General features: G+C 37.2%; 1 protein-coding gene across 8 annotated transcripts in view; it reads right to left on the reverse strand.

Moving 5' to 3' along the window:
• The window catches only part of Pcdh7 (protocadherin 7), a 427066-nt gene that overhangs the window by 340256 nt on the left and 64197 nt on the right, over positions 1-22613 (reverse strand). For 2 of the 8 annotated variants that reach the window (XM_087583800.1, XM_087583798.1), the window contains one exon: positions 19397-21264. In XM_087583800.1, coding sequence (XP_087439926.1) covers positions 21187-21264 — 78 coding nt within the window. In that variant the 3' untranslated portion in view covers positions 19397-21186. 8 annotated transcript variants of the gene reach the window in all.

Below are 22613 nucleotides of genomic sequence, written 5' to 3' on the forward strand. Positions count from 1 at the left end.
AGAAAGAAAACGTCATCCAAATCCTTTCTATCCACTTAATTTTGAAAGTGTACCCGTGCTACCAAATTTCCATTGTTACAAATAGATGAGAATAGTAACAGCATGTCATGTCTTTGGCCTGCAAAATTTACCTGGCCACTCTGTCCCACAGACTCTTCAAAATTGCATCATGAGTCCAGCAATGAGCAGTTATGGTTGCAGGTTACACGTATAAGACACATTTCACATTCAACTCTTCAGAGAGCAAAAAGATAATGGGCGGAGCAAGAGCAGGCAGATTGCCTTTGCACTGGAAATTCTAGCCGACTGTGTGTGATTCATGTAAACTCATTTTAATCTTTAGATCTATGTTGCTATTATTTTTGCACTTTAATTGGTGAACGTGCCAGCACGGTCAAAGTCAAACACAAGACAAGTGACATTTATTAGCACATGAGGATGTACAAGTACATCTGTATCACTGCTTCAGAACAGGTGAGAAACATGTTTTACATTTCTCCAAGCAAAATCAAAAAAAGTGTCAAGATGTGGTATCTTGTTTTTTTATTGTATTTCATTGCTCAGACCTTTGGGAACTATTCATAGATTAGATTCCTTTAATTCACTAACTGTATTAGTTACAATGAGTCAAGTATTTTTTGAGCTTGAAGGCAATTTTCACATCATTTTAACAGTTACTTTAGATTTCTTAATTATGTCAAAAGAGTAAGTTTTCCTAAATTATGATCTTTCAGGGGAAGGCAATATTCCTCTGACATATCATCTCACCTATTATACATGTGAAGATGGTATCTGGACATGCTTACCATAACACAATTGTCAATGAATCACCCAATATCCAACCATCTGTTCAAATGTAGAGCAAATGTTTCAGAAATACAGTAACCAATGGGAAAATAAGTGGGTAAAACAAGTGAAACGCTTTAACATGGTCTGTTCTTTTATCTTCTAAGTTTAGAAGTGATCCATGTGGGAAGAGGCAGGTAGGGGCAGAGGCTGCAAGTCCTAACGAATGCTACAGAAACCGAAAAGCAGAAGACCACAATGAGAGAGCCAGGAAGCTGCTGTGAGGACTTGGCACTAAGCATGAGGTTTACATGACAGAGAGGAAGCAGACTGCAGACCTGAAGGGGAAGAGTGTTCCACAAGGAGAGAGAATAGCGGGTTCAAAGACTTTGACATGGAAAAGCTTATGGCATCTGAATGACACATACAAAAAGGTGTCAGAATAGCTTTGATTTTATGGATAATGCTGGAATCAAAGAAGCGAAGGTTACAGAGGCTGCTACACCATCAACACATGCTGTACATTCTCTTTAGGAGACTGGACTTTATTCTCGCACCACCAGGGGAAAAAATCACCGGAAATTTAAGAGAGTGAAAGGCTTTGTTTTCAATTACACTTTAGAGAGATCACTCTGTTGAAAATAAGCTGTAGGGATTATAGGAGCAACATTGATAGAAGAGGATGTGTAAAAACCAGTCAGATTTTGTTTACATTTTTGATAGGAATACAAGTTACTAGTGCTTTGGGGTAGTATACGATAGACTTAAGTGTCTACTGGCATAGTCTTTGTGCTGGCTTCCAACTGGCTGAATGTTCATGTTCATGTTCAACACTGTTCATGTGGAAAAGAATGGCTTAGGAAAAGAGCAAACTGGACACTTTCAGCCTAATTTCTGTTGTTAAGTTTGAATACCACGGACCACATAATTTTAAAGAATATAGATTTATCCAATAGCAGGTTTGGTGCTCTTCAGTTTCAAAGACTGAAGAGGGCTGTTAGGCTCTATCATTGCATGATAGAAAGCATCACATGATAAGACAGAACAGGCCTGCTAGCACAAATATATTTCTTTATGAAAGCCATTCATGCAACTATGGATGCCCTGAACTCACAAGCTTATTTAGCTCTATTTATTTCTCAAAGGCTCATTTGCAAGCACTATGATCCTAAGGCAATGGGGGTGAAATGTCCACACTCATCACCATTCAAAAGATATTAACTTTCAATGTGAATTTTGGTAAAAATTTCAAACAAAAAGGGAAGATGATTTGAGGAAATTATCAGTGTTTCTGCTTTTGTCCTGTTGTTTGTGATAACATGAATAATTATTAGTTTAATTGAAGGCATCAAGCACATTTATAAACATTTCTATGATTTCCCTTATTTAATCACCACCCCCTTACAGGTCATTAAATACTTCCAATTATTGTCCTCAATTCAGAGATAGGGAGACCAAAGTGCCCAAGATCAATTAGCCAGCCTTAGTCCAATAAATAATGGTTGACAAAGCCAAAGATAATCTGAGACCAGAACCCTCCATACCATCAGAGAAGTCAAATAGATAACTTACACAGAGCAGTATTCAGAGGAGAACCCTAGCAGATAATACATAGGCAAAATCTTGTGGTCACATCATGACATAAGCATCAGATAGACGCGACAAAGAAGATAAATAATGTTTAGTTGCCAACATGGGAAAACCAAGTGAACATGATAACACAGAAGGTTCCATGGAGAAGAAGTGAACAGTCATTCAAATATTAACATGGGGGACTAGGAAATTGATCGTTGTCTTCAGTAAATGGGATTTGGTGACTTTGCTAAGACTTTTGTCAGTATTAAAGCAAGGACAAAAATCCCATGGAAGCAAATTCGGGAGACCTTAAGACCTTAAGATGTATAAATACTTGAAGGACAACCAATTACAATGGGACTACTTTGCCAAGCAGAGGTGGAAAGCATTCGAAACACCATGTGATTAGTGGAGCAGGTCGGAGTCTAAATACACTGTGCCACTTTAGGTTTAGCTGTAAATTGACATGACCCAGTGAACAGGAAGGAATTCATTGACTAGAACACACCGCAGGTCAAGTACAAACAGATTCCGTGTGTGGGAAATGTTGTTTCATTCACATGTATGACACAGTATAGTTGGTAATGACCTTGCTGCCTCACTATAAAGAGGTAAGAGAGCATTCTCTGAAACTTTCCAAACTCTCAATTTCCTCCTAAAGCTTTCATGTAAATGTGCTTCAAGTATCCTTACCTTGTTTGAATGACTTGACAGTAGGTTGGTTATTTTTTCCCTCTCTGGCCATTTTGGGCAACTCAGATGCTTTGTTTCTCCATTTCCCTTCAAAAATCTTTCACTCCAATTCTTTGATAGTGTTCATGCCCATTGAGCTTTGATAACTCACAATGGTTGGCATGAAACCGTACACTTTTGTAATATCTAGGATGGTGGCTTTCTCCCTTCAGGTCACCTGCACCACTGACCTCTTCCTGGGTTCCAGAGAAAGTTGACTTCCACTGCTTTGCCCTTCCAGGATTTAGCAGTTCCTTTGCATGTCAACAATCTTCCTCCAGTCTTCATTCCCCCCACCCAATAGCCACTTTCCACACACTTTCATGGGTGCAATTGATTTCTTCCAGTCCTTGACCTCCTCTCACAGCTGCCTTTCCAATCCTATTACCAAATCAACCCTGCCATCTGTGTGCTCTGTGTGCTCCCCTCTCCCTTCCGAGCTGCCAAGAGCTCCTGAGAAAATTGAATAACCACGCTGATTGACTCTGTTACAATTTTATGATTTCCCATGTCAGCTGAACCCAGAGCTGCTGGGCAGCTGGGTTACTCATTCCCACTTGGCAGGTATTCCCATTGCATACAACAGCTGCTCCCACCACACCCTCTTTAGGTACCCACCCACATCCTCACAGCCTTCACTACCCCAATACCGAAGTCCACCCCCTACTGAGAACATCGAGGCCATCAGCTGTGAACCCCACCCTGCCCTCTTCTATATCTATATTTATGAGTCTTTGATCATCTACACCTCTCTGTACATGATGGAAAATACTTGATTATTTTAGTCATCAGACCTTGGTGGCATTCCTTTATATATTCCTTTCTGATGCTATCTATCTTCTTACCAGGTATGAATATTGATGAAACGCTTAAACATCCTGTCTTTATGAGCTACTATTTTCTCATTCTTCAATTTTGTATAACTACTGCTGGGATTGGTCTTTACAGTAGATTCATTTACCTCCAAAATTGAATTCAGGCAAGTTATTTGACAATATAGGACATGATTCACTCAAATATAAGTTACACTATCATCTTGTATTCTACCTTTTTATGATAAGGGCATCGTGGTTTCCTTTGAGAAAATTACATTTTACCTATGACTTTAGTCAGGTAAGCATGTCATTTAATATGTCCTTTAAACAAAAAGCAAGAAATAAGGAAATTCAGCATTCTCTGTGTAAAGAGCATAGTTATTACTTAAATTAATACATTGAGATTTCAGTCATTCATGCAATGGTGTTTGAAAGAGTTTACTCCAGATTTACATGCACCCTCTTAAATGGACCAAATCTTTCTCTTTCCTGGGCATGTCATTTCAATCTCTACCTTGTGAATATAACTTCATGGCTGTGATAACTAGTTTTATATGAAGATGACGCAAGGTAAAGTCATCCAAAAGAAAAGAACCTCATTTGAGATAATACCTCCATAAACGGCAGCTGTAGGGCATTATCTTTTTTTCTCATAACACTTTTATTGATTCTTTGGTTTTACATCATGTGGTTCCTCAAATCCCTTCCCAGTCCTTCTATGTATCCCACACCTTGTGACCACCACCAAAACAAATAAAAAACAAAAATAAGATAAAAGAAAATAGAAAAACAAACATGAACAAACAAACAAATTTACTTTGTGTTATGTATATACTCATTGAAATATAGTCAAACTCTAAGTGGCTTGTTTAGGGCATTTTCTTAATTACTAAATGGTTTTCTTAATTACGAATAGATGGAAGAGAGCCCAGTTCACTGTGGGTGGAGCCATCTCTGTGTTCTGTAAGTTAGAGAAAGGTCTGAAGGAGCTGAAGCTAATAAGAACAACAATATCAACCAACCAGACCTCCCCTCACCCCACTCCCAAAGCTCTCAGGGACTAAATCACCATCCCAAGAGTACACATAGAGGGACCCATGGCTCCAGCTGCATGTATAACAGAGGACAGCCTTGTGGAGCATCAATAGGAGAGGCCCTTGGTCCTGTCAAGGCTAGATGCCCCAGTGTATGGGAATGTCAGGGCCAGGAGGTAGGAGGGAGTGGGTGGGTGGGGGAGCACCCTCATTGAAGCAGGGAGAGGGGGATGGGACCACCTGTTTCTGGAGGGGAAACCAGGAAAGGGGATAACATTTGAAATGTAAATTTAAGAACAGGAGAGAGAGAAAGAGAGAGAGAGAGAGAGAGAGAGAGAGAGAGAGAGAGAGAGAGAGAGAGAAGGCTGAGAAAGTACCTAGGAGCAAGCCAGTAAGCAGCACTGTCCTGTGTGTGGCCTGTGTATCAGATCCTGCCTCCAGGTACCTACCTTCCCTGTTGGAGTTTCTGTTGTGACTTTCTTCAAGATGAAGAGTAATATAAAAATATAAAACAAATAAAGCCTTTGCTCGCCAACTTGTTTTTGTTCATGGAGCTTCATCACAGAAAAAGAAATCCTAAGAACATAGCTACCAAAAATCACTTCATTTCAACCTTTTAAATTATGAATTGTATTTCCATTTCTTGAAATGTACCATTAAAATTAAATTTCATAATATTTTTATTTGACACCTAAGTGCCTAGGCAGGGTTACTGACTTTTTTATTATTGATATTTTATTATATGTTTTATTAGTGTATCAATTTTCACTGAAATGACTGCTTTCTTTCTTCCGGTCAGTTGACACTGTCCTGTCATTCATAATTTATTCATGTGGCTCTTATGTTACCCTATCATGGTTCATCAAAATTAGTTCTCACCTTCTCTGTACTTTCTTCTATTATTGGAGTCTTACAGTCTCTCTATCTTCCCCATCTCTCTCACTCATCTGTCTCTAAATGCAGATTAACCTGTAATTTCCCTTCCAAATTATTATCTCCAATATTTCAAATTTTATTTTCTTTAACTTTATTCAGCTTATTAAAACCTGAAACAAACTTCATTTCTACCCTTTTCTCTTTTCTTCTGCAACATCCTGTCATCTATAAACTATCACATATCTGTCTGTCCGTGTAGGTCCGTAAAGTCAGAGTGACTGTGCATGCCATCAGAATGCATGGTCAATCTCCATCTGCTCTCTGCTTCCCTCTAAAGAATCACTTTCTTCAGTGTCCTTACTATGAAGTGTCTTTCACTCTATGAAAACCACATTCTTAAAGTGCTTATCTTATGGTGACCAGCTAAAAAACAGTCAGCTTCTTTCAAATGCCTATAGGATGTAACTGAACTGCTTGGAAAGATTCTTGAGTTGAGCTCACATATTCTTTCCAGCCCATATGCAGTCTCATCTGACACTGCCTGTCCTGTACAAATTATGTACTTCTTGTTTAATAAATGATAAACTTCGAGATTTTGCTTAGGGGTTCTTGTTGAAATGAAATGCATTTTCCTTCTAAACTACTTTGATGGAATTTCCTTTATTGCAAATTCAAGTCAGAAGGTTTTTTTTTATATATTATTAAAACTTTCCCCCACGTGTCGTCATCTTCTTCACTACCTCTGCCTTTCCAGCATATTTTTTGTAGTAATTGCCTCAGTACAATATCTCTAGTTGGAATTAAATGGAAAGAGAAAGAAAATGAAGAAAGAAAGGAAACAAAAGAGAGAAAGAAAGGAAGAAAGAGAGAAACAAAGGAAGAAAGACAGACAGAGAGAAAGAAAGAAAGAAAGAAAGAAAGAAAGAAAGAAGGAAAGAAGGAAAGAAGGAAAGAAGGAAAGAAAGAAAGAAAGAAGGAAGGAAGGAAGGAAAGAAAGAAAGAAAGAAAGAAAGAAAGAAAGAAAGAAGACACGTCTAGTCTGTGCTCCCCACACTGAGAATCCTGAAAATTTCAGTAACTGGGCTTCCTTTCCTGTCTTCCTGAACAAAAGACATTATGAACTCCTAGGATTTTGTTGTTTTGTTTTGTTTTGTTTTGTTTTGTTCTTTTTAAAGAAAACAGCATTTTCTCTAAAATGCAAAGCTGCCAAAATTATATCCAAGCAAGTCATGAAAACATGGGCCTGTAATCCAAACACTCACAAGGCTAAAGCAAAGGAGTCAGGGTCCTTTGGAATTTAAGTCCAATCTGAGCTACTGGGTGAATTCAAGGCTACCTTACCTAACCGAGCAAAACAAATAAAGCAAACAAAGAAAATAATATCTGTATTATTTGCTGCAGAAATTCTTAATCTGAGAAGGAAAAACTTAGCCATAGCAAATGAAAACAACCCGGAGAATCCACCTCACACCAGTCAAAAACTCAGGTGATATCAAATGCTGGCAAGAAATAGGAAGACTCCTCCATTGTTGGTGGGATTGCAAGCTTGTACAACCACTCTGCAAATCAGTCTGGCAGAAAACTGTACATAGTATGACATGTGGACCCAGCTATATCACTCCTGGGCATACATGCAAAAGATGCTCCAACATATAACAAAGAGAAATGCTCCACTATGTTCATACTAGCCTTATTTGTAATAGCCAGAAGCTGGAAATAACCCAGATGCCCTTCAACAGAGGAATGGATAGAGAATATGGATAGAGAAAATGTGGTACGTTTACAAACTGGAAGACTACTCAGCTATTAAAAACAGTGACTACATGAAATTCTTATGCAAATGGACATTACTAGAAAATATAATCCTGAGTGAGGTACCTAGTCACAAAAGAACACACATGGTATGCACTCACTGATAAGTGGAAATTAGCCCAAAAGCTTGGAATACCCAAGAAACAATTCCCAGTCCATATGAAGCTCAATTAGAAGGAAGGCCAAAATGTGGATGCTTCAGTCCTTCTTATAACTGAGAACGAAATACTCATGGGAGGAAATACAGGGACAAAGAGTGGAGCAGGGACTGAAGGAAAGGTCATAAAGAGACTGCACTACCTAGGGATCCATCCCATGTGCAGCCACCAAACCCAGTCACTATTGCTTATGCCAAGAAGCACTGCTGACAGGAGCCTGTTGTAGATGTCTCCTGAGAGGCTGTGCCAGAGCCTTACTTATACAGATGAGGATGCTTGCAGATAATCATCAGACTGGGTATGAGGACCCCAGTGGAGGAATTAGAAGAAGGACTGAAGGAGCTGAAGAGGTTTGCAACCTCATAGGAAGAACAACGATATCAACCAACCAGACCCTCCAGATCTTCCGGGAACTAATCCACCAGCCAAACAGTACACATAGAGGGACCCACAGCTCCAGTTGCATATGTAGCAGAGAATGACATTGTCTGCCATCAACAGGACATGTCCTTGGTCCTGTGAAGCCTCCTTTCCCCAGTGTAAGAGAGTGCCAGAGCATTGAGGTGGGAGTGGGTAGGAGTGGGAGCCTCCTCATAGAAGCAGGGGGAATTGAGAGAGGACATGGGAGAGTGGGAAAAGGGGTCAAGACCCACAAGTTGAAAGCCACTGATCTAGACTATAGTAGAGATGGAATTCTGTAGATGTGTTGGATTTCTAGTCTGTGACTCCAGCATAGCCCCCTGGGCATGGCTTCTTTCAGATTACATTTTAATGTCATAGAGTCTCTTTGGCTCTTCTACATTAGATCGTGGAGATTTTTACAATAAAATCATGTTTTCTATGTGCCCCAAATGCCACATAAATTTACTGTGCTACTACAAGTAAAACTTAACTCTGCTAAAACAGTGTCCTGTCTCTGTATTTGTAAACCCTAAGTACACGTGGTTTATTGTTTTGTGACTGCCAACTGTAGATACTCCTTTAGAGATGAGGTAAATCTCCAGAGAACTGACTTCATTGTTGCCTATAGATGGCTCCAGTTTGGATCCATTACTTCTTATCCAACATAAACTGTGGCCACTAAAACTGAGATTCTAAAAGGAAATACGTTTCAGCTAAGCATTCAAAGAAAATCTTTCAGGTGATGCTTGTCTCCTCCATCCCTATTTCTGTCTGTGTTATGCCATAAACATTGTTTTTTCAACAATCTAATGTGTCTACCCTTTTTTATTTTTTGGTTAGAGGGCACATTTCCCCTCTTCGACTTCTTCCCAAATCAACTTCAGACACTATAACATGGAATGTAATGTCTTAACTCTTTCTGTCTGGTTCCTAGTTCCCTTTATGCTATCTAGCCTTGATACCTCTTTGAAGTTCTACTACCTCTCTGACTCTTTGTATTTTGTATTTATTACATGTAGGTATCATTTATTTATTTTCTCCCTCCTGAATATCTACAAAGAAGAGATTCTGAATATCACAGAATGTGGGAAAACAGAACCCATGAATGTGTTATCTACCACTTAATGCTTCCTTTTAATGGACAAAACTTCCTTTTAACTTCCTTTTAAGTGCACAAAACTTAATATACTCCATCAATTCAGTATATGTTTATTAGATGGTTAACCTTATACACTCTGTTGAATGTCCCAGAAAACATGAAAATATATCATTCATAGGATCAAATGAATTCAGCTGTTTCTTAGGCCTGTCCTACAATCAAAGCAGTGAACTTAAACTGACAGTGAAGAAACAGTATTAGTCATACGTATGCTTACACTCATAAGATACGTTAATGAAATAAAATATGTATATAGTCGCATGCCAAAGTACACTATGATTAAAACTTAGAGTTCTAAGTACCATAATACTACACACAAAGTTTTGCTTGCAATTAGTGATTAATGATTTATTAATTTGGAATACGATTAATGAAAGAAGAATCACAGATGATGGCATTTATACTTTTGTCTAGTTGAAAAGAAAAAGAATTACAGAGTTAGGTTGAAGTATGGCTCAGAATGAGTTGGCATGGGGCCTGTGAAATGGCTCAGTGGGTCAAGGAACTTGCTACATCATCCTGATTGATGACTTGAGCTCAATCTCCTGAATTCTTGTAAAATTGGAAGGCATAACTGAAACTACATATTTGTCCTTTAGTCTGCACACATATATCATTCATGCACACACTGTAACACCCATCATACACACACACACTTAAATAAATTTTTGAACTTTCTTTTAAGTAGAATTACCTGTCAGCAAAAATCTGACCCTTGGAAAATAACCATAACAACTAGAATACAGACGAAGAGAACTATGAAAGTACAGATGTGAGAGGGAGATTACAGCCAGAGCAACAGGAGTCCAGACTCAGATATTTGTTTTTTATTAGAAGTGAACCAGTCTTAAGTGTCTCTGAAATGAGTCATTTTATCCTGCAAAGATTTGCAGGATATAAACATGGCAGAATTGATGAGCCTTTTTAAATACCTGAATTTATGAAAATAAGTGTCCACAACATTAAAATTAATTTAATTAAGCTCTCCCCGCCTAACTCCAATACATTTAATTTCATCTTTCTCATTACTTACATACAATGCCAGTAAATACATAAAAAGCTTATGCTATTTTGAACATACATTTTCATATAATCATGCTAGTTGCATGATGACTGGAAAAATGTCTCCACAGCTTTTAGAGTAGATTAACTGAGAATGAAGACTCAGCAGCACGTAAAGATGACTGCTTGGGGATAAGTACAACCATGCACATGAAATGTAGTTAACCTCGGAATTCAACTGCAACAGACATTTGAGAAACAAGTTAACAGAAAAATGCAATGTTTGATTTGAAGATATTACAAATCGCCTATTCCTGAACCTCACAATTAAGCAAACCTAAATGATAAGAAGTATAAAGTGGTTGAAACTAATATTCTGTTTTGAAAGGTCACTCTGTGACCGGGCGTGCTTGCACACGCCTGCAGTCTTAGACTGGAAGGGACAGACATACACGGCCACCTTGCCAACGCAGTGAGACACCTTTTTAAAATATAACAATAATGGGGGTCAGGGGAAAGGAATGGGATAAGGAACTGTGAGGGAGATATCAACCGGACTATAAAAAAGCCAAACAAACAAAAAACGAAAAAACAAAAAACCCCATAATTTTAAAAATGTAACAACAAATAAATGTCTTACAACCTAAAAGTTTTGATATACATCCCAACCAAAAAATAAAGAAAAAAGGGAAAAGTGGAGATGAGGACCCAAATATACCTAATTCTACTCCTGCATCGTATTAGAAAATAAGTAACAAAAACTATGAAATTGTTGCACATTTTCTTGGTATTTGTTTTAATGAATAGTTTCTAAACTCAGAAATCCTTGTGGAGGCAGCGCAGAGTAATGCATTGATCATCATTTTTATTATGTTCTCATTTACACAAATTACCATGTTTTATAAACACATTTGTATGCTCCCAACAATTCTAAAACACCCCTTTGAAGCGATGCAAAAACAGCGAGCTCATTTATTAAGGTTATAAAGTCTAAGCCGACAAATGGTTCTAAAATCAGCTTTCAGTCCCTGTAAACATTAAAGGAAATATGTTCTCAAACACTCCATGTCCTGCTTTTCTTTCTGTTGCTGTGAGAAACACCATGAACAAGAGCAACTCAGGGAAGGGAAGGGTTTATTTGGCTCACATTTGAATGCCACAGCTCATCAGTCCAGTTAGGGTTTTTCCTTAACACTCTAGTTACTATTTACTATTGGAATCTCAGTCTAGGTTATGATTATGGTAAGACCTTAGTTAAACATACACCCAGTCATGGTTACTCAAGTCTATAATTTTGATATAATTCTGAACTCTGGGGCCTGAAGATTTCTGTAGTTCAATGCCAGCATGAGCAGAAAATAGACTGTCTCAAAAACAAAAGATAGATGGATAGTTCAGTCTATGGATAGGTAGGTAGGTAGGTAGGTAGGTAGGTAGGTAGGTAGGTAGATCTATAAACAGATAAGAAGACAGATGGATGGACAGATAGATGTGCTGACATGTAAGTATGTACATACATGTATGATTAAGTAGATAAATAGACAGATATGCATACAGATAGATGGATGAATAGATAGATGTGCTGACATGTAAGTATGCACATGCATGTGTGATTTAACTGTTTTCATATAAGATAGCACTTACATGTACATAATATATGACTGATAACATTACAATACACGCAGACTTCTTCAGAAATATGAATTATTAGACATAGCTGAATTGTGCCTTGTGTCATTTGGCTGAGCCTCTCTTCAATAACAGCTTTCATTTAGTTTATTAATACAGGTCAGTCAATTTGGGCATATCATATATGAACATATATAAGATGTATATATATAAGATGTAATGAGCCACATTTTTATAATTGGCATGTCATTATCATCATGCAAACCCAAGAAGAACCGAATAATTTTGCCAAAGTTGCTCAAAGATTGGTCCATAATTAATACACTAAACTCTTCATTGTTCAATTTATAAAGTGTCCTTTTAGGTTGTTGGTTTAATGTTGTTAGACTGGATTTCCTATAGCACACACGGGCCTACAGCTTGTTGAGGTCTGGGACAACCCCGAACTCCTATTATTCCATTTCAAACCTCTGGAGCATCCTGAATTCCTAGACTGTGTGCTACCACTCTGGTTTAGCAAGGGCTACGGAAGAAAACTCTAACCAGATACGCTGACAACAAAGCTACATTCCATGAACTAATCATGACTTGAATTTATAGCTGTGCTTGATAACTTATATCTGCAACTGTAACACTGACCACACAGAGGCAAGAGAATTGTGATGAGTTTCAAGACAGCCTGGGTCACTTAGTGAGCTCCAGGACAGGGCTATAGAGTGAAACCCTGTCTCACAGAAACACACACACATTCATATCCACATTTTTAAAAAATCACATATATTTGTATGAATGTATAATGTGAAACTCATTCAAAGTGGGGAGAGAGGGAATCTTCATCAGTTTCTATGGTTCTGTGAACCATAATATTTTTTAAGAACTGACGAGTGAAGTCTAACTGTGAAAACGGAAATTGAACCTTTGTCTCATGAGGCATGGTCTTAGTGACAAATGTTAAATAATGATCTGAGAAATATCACAAGCATTTATCAATAAATTGGATATATTTGTGTGTGTTCTTTACATGTACATTTCTTTGTGTTTGTCCCAGTCCAGGTGTTTCCTGAACAAACTTCCTATCACCGATCTAGTGGACTTACATTCTAGAAAATAAAAATTTTGGTCGACTGTATGTTATTAGTTAATGGCCCATAATATTTCTATAAGTATTATGGCCTTTGATAATTCCTACTAAAGAAAAATTGGGTTATGTGAGAATATGGGTCAAACAAGTAAAGGAGATAAGTGAAAAATGAAAACATTAAGTAACTTCTTCCTGATACAATTTTACTAACAATAAATATAACCTCCTATACACCAATAGTCCCCTATAAGATGAATTTCATTAATATGTGTGTAAAATTCACATAAGGAAATATTTCATTCCTTTGCGTGATTTTAGTCACAAGCAGGGCAAGTTCTTCCCTAAGATATGTCTTGTTTCAGAGCTCCACAGGAAAACTACCATGGCCACTGTGCGCTGTGAAAAGCCAGAGCTAATCTTCTGGTAGATGACTGTTAGACTTGCTAGGTACATCCATTGCATGTAATGGAGACAAATGCACACCATCTGAACACAGCATCATGAGGGAGTGAAGAGGGATGAGAGACCCTTTTATGTCACACAAATGGTAAATTATTTCTAAGTCATATTCTTCCTTCAAGCCCGTCCAAAAGCAGACTCTGTTAGACTTTCTATAATGCTACCCTTTGTAAATCATGTCAATGGCTCTTAATAGAATCTTGGGAAGCACATTATACATTCAAATCTATGATTATCTTCATACCTGACTTTCATGTTTGCTCTGAAAACAGTGAGAGCTGTATCTTTTTATCTAAAAGCATCCTTCAGGCATTGGTTTCTGGTCACATAGAATTTAGAATGTGGTTCATTTGACTACTGCACACAGTACGTTCAAGCATTTTTTTCTTCATGGAAGTATTTCACATTGTATAAATCTTCTTTAAAAATGTCGGTTCTGGATTCACAAATAAAGTGGTGTGCATTCTATTTTAAAAAGAATTATTTTTAATTCTTATGACATCTGACATATCCATCAACAATTACGTTCATTTTTTTGTTCATTGTCTTCTTGACAGTAGTACCCCTTGAGAGTACAATGGCTTAGGTCACAACATGAAACATCATGCTAATTAAGCTTCTAATTAAATGGTAGAAAAATATATTGCACAAAATAGATTGCTGTAGCACTGTGTTTTAACGTTCATGTCATTTCAACGAGGTACCCACTAATTTCGAATCCTCTAATCATGCTCTTTAATCCAAATGCTAATCTCAGATGGCAACAGCCCATGATTACAGAGCCTGCAAGCAAGATATAGACTGCATTTTATCTTTACATTAAAGTTGGGCTGATGGATGACAAAACAGACCCTGTGTTGGTAACCACATTGTTATTCATTTAAATGCTGTTGAACATTATGTAAAACTAATTGTAACTTCTACAAATGATTGTAGCAACTTCTGAAGGTAAAAAAGCAAGATATTTCTGTATTAAGAGACCCCTCTGATTCCTTTGTTTTATTTTCTTGTCCTTAATATTTTCACTGCTACAAACTGCATACATTTGTTTCAGGAACATGACTATCACAATCAACTTTCAACTTTCAACTCCAAATAGCATAAATTGTACTTAATAAATAGAAAATTATTTTAAGTCAACAGAAAGTTTGTAACTCCAAATAGAGGCTGCTTGAAATGTTTTATCAGGGGCATCCAGTTTCTGATGTTTCCAGAATACACATTCTGAATGTCTGTGTCTTTCATGGGCTAGTTCCACAGGGGAGAAAAAAGCCCATGCTGATCCTCCTTTAACAGCTAGCCACACAGTAAAGAAGAAAGATTAGAGACCTGGATCCCACTTAGATCCCACAAAGACCGACTTTTCACTAACACAATTGGGCAGCAGCAATTAGAAACTAGGCTGTACTGCACTTGTAAAAGTGCTTGGGTCTCCAAATGAGAAATGCCCATTTTTACCCTTTACATCTGAGGACAGAGGTAGGAAATGACTCCTTTTTAATCACAATAATGTGAATTCCCCATCAAAAACCTACAGAAAAAAAGCGTAAGTTCTGTTGTTATGGTTCTGTTAACATCCATGAAACACATGGGGTCCAGCTCTGTCACTTATACAGCAAAAAATTTCTGAAACTTGCAGTCTAATAAAAATTCCAAGTTGGCTTTTCTTCTCAAATCCTCACATCTAAACTGGGATATGGACTTAAAATAGAATCGCCTCGTGTTTTGACAAGTGATATGGTGTGTTTCAAGACTACTACAGCACCATATCTGAGGCCATCATTTTCAGGTATAGCTACTCATCTTCTTACGTAATTAAATAGGAGTTTAAAGTAGGTGAAAAGGAAGCTTGTGGCATGTGTTTAATCCTCTCCAGTGCTCCAACAGTCACACAGTTTAAGATGAAAGGTACTGATTGGAGGATATGAAACTTTATCCAATTCAATCATACACACATATATTTTGTTTCTATTTTGTGCATACAAACCATACCATCTTGTGAACACTACATACTAGATACTTAACAATTTTCAAAATAAAACCATCTTCATAAAAGAAAGACTCCTTGGACACTTGCAGAAATAACCTATTTACCCCATTATTCCAGAAGTTTTCATTATCTTTCAAAATTAAGTTCTAATTTTAGGTCAATGATAACAGGAGAAACATCTACATCCTTTTGCTTGCTAGTGGTCGTCTTCAAACATTCCCTTTGAAAAGCTTCATTGTTGGCTTTGAAAGACTTATTCATTGCTTTCCCAGTTCACTCTCATTTCTATTTGCTTGAGAAAAGCATAGCTCACAGAGGGTTCAGCAAGCCAGAAACTGATGGATTTCCTTAGAGAGTCCATATCTGTTTTATTCTGCTTAGTTTCTGTAGGAGTTTTTCATCTCACTCTTTGACGATGGTATTAGCTTTACCTTGGCTCCTGAACATCTGGCACACCTACTTCAGTACATTCTGACGTCAATTATAAAAACACCATCGGGAAAATTAATGATTGGAAACATTGAATTAGCGCATAGTATCTTATCCACATGCTGCCTGCATTAATCTCCTTAATTGGTTATTGGTTACTTATGAGGTAAGCGCTGTTTTTAACTTTATAAATGTTACCTATGAGTAAATGAAAGAAGAAAGGTATGTTTATGCAAATAGTCAGTTTGTAAGTAATGTTTCAAACCCATGCAGTCTGGATTCAGAGCACTGCCCTCTGAGCTACCCTGTGTGTGGCTATGTAAGAAACCTGTACACTGAGTCTCCAGTACAGTATGAACTCCACTTCCTTAAGAAACACAATTGTCATTTTCTTCAATCCTCCTAGATTTGGGAAGCAAAAGCTGCATTTAAATTTTTTCAGTGTAAAACTGCATATTTATAGTAACATATGTTTAGCCCACAAAGCAAGTAAATTGGAAAAGAATTTTCCTTCTTTCCTGTCTACAGTATTTAAAGCAGATCATTTATATCAAAGTCTATCTTTAACCAATGTTTCTGGATGCTAGAACTTCAAAATGCTGTTTAAATCCAAGTCAGACAGGCTGACTCCATTTCATGCTGATAGATCTGTGATCTAAGGAACAAAAACTTCATTTCTGTACACCTCCCCATTTCCAAACACAACTCAACAACCTCATATCCTTGTTTTATAGCAATTTTGAACCTCAAAGTCTTGCAGCCCAGAGTGTGACCAGTGGAATCAGTGTAAATACTCGCACCCAGCTCTATTTGCTGATAGGTTTGTAGTGTAGCTCCACGTAGGAGTTGAAATTCTGTCTTATATTTCCAGCTGTATGGGTAGAATGACAGTACCGGGTCTTCATTATGAGGTTGGAAATAATAAGCTAAGTAAGTAGTGAATTGGCAGGATGGAGTTGACTTTTAGTAATTTCTGCTAAGAAGGTGATCTGAAAAATCCTGGAATCCGTTTTGTTTTGAAATAATTTTATTTATCAAAACACAGTAGTAAAATAACCAGTTTTTTTTTCAAAAAAAGAAAGAATGAATACTACAATGGAAAGTTATCATTATAATCCTTAATGTTTTCTAATTTTACTGCTTTCTTTAGTGACATTTTCATTCGTGTAAAATATCTGATAATGCATTCTTCGTGCAACTTCTGAGCTGATTCTCATTTACCGCTGTTCCGCACTTAACACAGCCATCTTCCATGAGCACATAGAGGCATAAGGAAAAGCCGTAAGATTCTTAGAAAGTGATATAAGAGAAGCTTAGGAGGTGGGTGCAGCCATGATGACTGCAAACCTCCCATCTCAACTGCTACTTTTGTAAAATCAATTACCTTGAATTTCATCATCCAGATCAATTGGACAGATAGCTGGAAATGAAAATAAGAGAAAAAGTAGGTTCACGTAACTAATTCTCTGAAAGGGAAGAAGAAAGGAAGGCAGGAATGAAGGACGGCAGGAAGGCAGGCAGGCATGCAGAAAGGAAGGAAGCAAGGAAGGAAGGAAGAGGGGAGGAAACTATCAGCTATGCCAACTGTATGATTATGAAAACAGCACTACTTTACAAGTCAGCGTGCTGCAGTAGGAATGTACACATGACATACACGCTGGATCTGTACATACAGAAAATTGCTTTCCTTTCCTTCCCAACTGTTTCTTGGAACTTCCACAGTTGGAGTAGTAGCAAGAATGTAAAATGAAAGTGCTCTGTGTGTGTGTGTGTGTGTGTGTGTGTGTGTGTGTGTGTGTGTGTGTGTGAAGTGCTTCGCAACTAAACATTAATCTTGAAATTTTAACAAGTCACAAGACTGCTCTGTCTGTTGCTTCCTCTAAGCAAAGAATTACCATTAGATGAAAGAACCCACAGCAATAAACATCAGGGGCTAGTGTCTGCCACCCCTCTGAACTCAGCGACCCTGATCCAAGTCTAGAAATGCCTTTGAAGTCATGGAGACCTTTATGTGCAGATCAATCCTTGGGGCAGGGGGGGCGTGGAGGGATAAAGAGCAAGAAAAACTGGTTCTCTCCCTCTAATATTTTGCCAGGACATGCATTCAACTCTAGGCAGGACAAAATGGTTTTCTCTGAATGATTTTTGTACTTGTGTGCTGCTTGCTTCAATTAACTTAGAGGGAAACTATTGATCCCAGAACATAATTATGTATACCATGGCATGTTTCCTTCTGCTTCAATCAAGAGCACAGTAGCAGTCACTGTGCATTTTGTTACCTTGGTCTTGAAGTGTGAGTTGTGCTTTGCAACAATTAAAGTGGAATACGTCATACGGTTCCCTTAATACTGAAAGTCCTTAGGTATTAAGAGTGGGATCAGCAGGAAGAATTGGTTTGTAGAGCTGGTAATCTGTCAAATTTCAGAATTTAAAACTTAGAAATAATTTCACCAAACTAACCAAAGCTCATTAGACCTTGCATATCAAAGCATAGTTTCTCAGATTTGGTAACAATTGACAAGCTATGGTGGAAAGTGACAGTCTCATTGAACCCACTTCTAAACAAACACCTTAGGCAACTAGTGACTTGTACGAGAGGGACAACTGGACTTAAATAATTATCTAAAACTAAGTGGTCAGCTCAGAAACTGCATACACAAAATCAAACACAAATTGGAAAATATTCAGGACAGTTTGCTTGTACTGTAGAGATCAATGGATTGCATGGAACCCAGTCCAAACAAACCCATCTTCAAAACAATTCTTGCACTTATTTTTAAGGAACATAGCTGAAAGGAGGGTGGAAATATTTTCAGAGCTAGAGGACCAGGAAATTTGCTGGGAGACTCTGTCTCCTAGAAATGGCTTCATAAACAAGACCTGCTGAAAGGAGGGCAAAAATATTTTCAGAGCTAGAGGACCAGGAAATGTGTCTCCTAGAAATGGCTCCATAAACAAGACCTGATCGATATCTGTAACAATTGACAAGCTATGGTGGAAGGTGAGAGTCTCATTGAACCCCACTTCTAAACAAAGACCTTAGGCAACTAGTGACTTGTAGGAGAGGGACAACTGGACTTAAATAATTATCTAAAACTAAGTGGTGAGCTCAGAAACTGCATACACACAAATAACAAAAACAGGTTGCAATTATATATTTTGCACCTATATTTATATGTAACAATGATAATCAAATAAAAAGAGGCTAGTAATATGAAAGGGAGACAACAGGAGTGGGAGGAACCTGGAAAGGATGTTGAGGAGGAGACAGGATATATTTCTAAGGGATGAGGACAAGGGGAAAATAATGTAATTATGTTTTAAGTGAAAATATATTTTTATAAAATATTTACTCTTCAGTGTCTAAGCTCCTTATTCTCCAATAAATACCAGTAAGAAGAACATGTGGTATGCATCAATGTGCTTAACAGGACGATTGATTTAGGAAACATAGACGTATTATAAAGTAGTGTTCTTTTTATTGTACTTCTCACAAAAAATATTTAATATGATAGAATCATACAGTTTGTCTTATAATTTATTATAATAGCATAAAGACAGCAATCCCTGCAACAGTATAGATAGAGCATCAGGTGCAATTGATTGTCACACAGAAAGTAGAGGGAAAAATTCAACTATAAAATTAATCAATAAGATAAGGAGGAATGAATAAAAACATCAAAGAGGAGTAGTTTCAAAATTTTTATGGCACACGATGACTACAAAAAATACGTTCATCTGTTTCAAATATATATTACCTAATTTATGCTAACAATATTATTTGTTACATATTTTATGTTGAACAAAGCAAAGACTAAATGTGCATAACCTAGTGACAGAATAAAAAGCTGTAATTACAAAAACAAATATTTCTGTAGTCCCTTCTATATTGGCATCCATGATTCATTCATGTCCTGTCACTGAAGAAAACAGTCTGAAGGAGTATAATATACATTTTCAACTGTCTCCACACTAATTTCACATGAGTGACACTCATTATTATCAGACATCAGTACCATCTTAATATAAATGGCTCAATCACATCAAATATCATGTTTAATTGGAGAAATTCTTCACTAGACATCCTATTTTAGAATCACTTGCTTTCTGAATAACGATTGTTAGTAACAGAAGAAATGGCTTAAGACAGTTGACATAACCTCTTTACATTCTAGGTAACAGACCAAAGTGCAAACGCTACTGGTTAAATTTTATCTCCTTCCACACACACATTGTACACACCTACATTCACACTCATATAAAAAACCCAACTGCAGATTTTACGATTTTACAGTGTCTTCCCTTGAGAATAATGCAAAGAGCTTCTTGCATGCAGCTCATCCTTGTTTGAGACATATATATATATATATACATATATATATATATATATGTATATATATATATATATATATCCTTCTCTACACACGTGGATGAATAGGACCATAAATTTAAAAGTCCAGTTTCGTATCGACATAATGGCCATGCATTCCTTGAACACTTGTGTGGCTAATTCTAAATGACGAAAAAGCTTTGTAAATACATTGTGATCTAATTTCTGTTTCTACAGCATCATAAATCATGTTCAGTCAGTACCAGAATGACTTACATTGCATTTCCTCTCAAGTCCTAAGTTCCTCACTTTCCCTGATTGTCAGTCCTTAAAGCCTTATTAAATACCATTAAGTGGTCTAATTTTCGGGATTAGGTCCTGAGGTATACACTTCCACTTCTTTGTTGATCTAGCGCCGGCCCTGATGATTTTTATATAATGCATCCAGTGAGTTCAAGCACGGGGAGTGAAAGGATGTTTATAGTCAGCTCATCTTAGTAAGCAGAAACGAGAGTGATGTATATAGCTTCTCTTTACTGGAGTCCATTCAGTTGAGAAGTCAAGAAAGGATTTCCTGTTCTTCTTTTCACGCTCCTGAATTTGGTGATGTGAGTCTCCCCCCCTGCCCCCAGTAATCAGTAAGATTTCAAACCCTCTCACATCCCTCTTAAAGTCCAAATTAAAAACGTCATCCTTCTCATTCCATTGCAAAGTACAGTTTGATTCTTTTTTTTGCAGAATTGTGTGTGTGTGTGTGTGTGTGTGTGTGTGTGTGTGTGTGTGTGTGTGTTCTTCAAAACTGGGGCTTCACTTTAATGAGCTAGTGATCTCGCCCTCTGGGAATCAATTTCTTTCTACGCAAGACAAATCCGGGTCTATTAGGATCCAACATATTGAGTTGGAACTTGGCATGTATTTCACTTACGAGCACATACATTGATTTTACACGATTCCTCAATGTGGCCAGGTGGGTTCGTGGTCTGCACTGTATCCACCTATAAAAAATACAAAAATATATGTCTGCTTTACAGGGATGTGAGTAGGGTTTTGCCAGCCTAGTTGCAAAGCTTGGACTGCATATCTCAGCTAAGGGTATTTTTTTTCTTCTTAAAGATGTATTTGTGGTGGCCACGACCTTCTCCAGAAGTCACAGAGACATAGCAGTTCTCACTACAATTAACAACCCTGGGGCACCTAAATCAATACAGCTGGCTAATCCCAAGGATGCTATCTCTGACAAGAAATGTTTGGTTGATACAAGAATTGTTGTGTTAATTTTGTTTCAGGGTTCAAGCTTTTCAAGGCTATGAAATGTCAAGGGGAGGGAAATGGAAAACGCAGAGGCTACATTCTATAATCAGAATAGAGTGATATGGTAATTATGCTGCAGATGCTTTTAAACTTACACATCCCGGAAGTGTCAGAGATGTGAGCTAGATCTAAATGTTCACACCCTCCAAGTAGCTTTTGCTCTAAACGAAATTATGATATAGCTCACTCTCTCTTCATAGAAGCCCAGCAATTTCCATGTGCTGCCCAAATGGACTGCTGATCTCTGCTAAACCTGGATTGCTCTGTTCTTCAATGTCATGACTGCTGTCCGGTTATGTCCCATGTCTTTGTATCTAGTTTCCACAAAAAGAATTGATGATACAAGGCCTTCAAAATATTTTGGTGCTAATGTAAGCTTTAAATGGTGTTAAGTATTTTTCTGAACTTGAGATCAATCAATAGGTCACTTTTTTTCTTTCTATGCCAGAAAATATGCAAAGCGTTTCTTTTCAATTTGATGCCACAAATGATGATAGTAACATCTTTAGTAAGCTTGAAAATCGCTGAAAGAATAATGTCATTTCAGAAGCGTAAACATGGTGAATAAAATTCAAGACTCAACATGCTTAAGAATGGGGACAAGGAGAGAAAAATCTTCCATTTAACTTCCAAGGTCACAACCTACTTACATGCAAATATAAACTTAGGAAAGAAGTGGATGCTATTTTCCCCTGACTGCCTATCAACTTAGTTACAAAAGCCAATCATATAGAAAAAGACTGATTTATTTGAAAATTAATTGCATTTGAGAGAAAGGTTAATTTTGAGAAATGCTCTTGAAGTGAGATATCCATATTATCAATATAATTTTGAAATGTTTTAATGTCACAAATGGTTATTAAATATCTGTTTAAAGAAATGTTTTTCTCTAAAGAAAGTTAATAAATTGGAAGATGCTTTGATCAATTACAAAACCAAATTACAGGTATATAATCTAAATCATAAATATTTTAAATTTTTAATTTTTTTAATTTCTAAAATGATATACCTTTTCTAATTTCACAGGATTATC

The sequence above is a fragment of the Rattus norvegicus genome, chromosome 14 (assembly GCF_021556685.1).
Source record: "Rattus norvegicus strain SHRSP/BbbUtx chromosome 14, alternate assembly SHRSP_T2T, whole genome shotgun sequence".
Classification (NCBI taxonomy): Eukaryota; Metazoa; Chordata; class Mammalia; order Rodentia; family Muridae; genus Rattus; species Rattus norvegicus.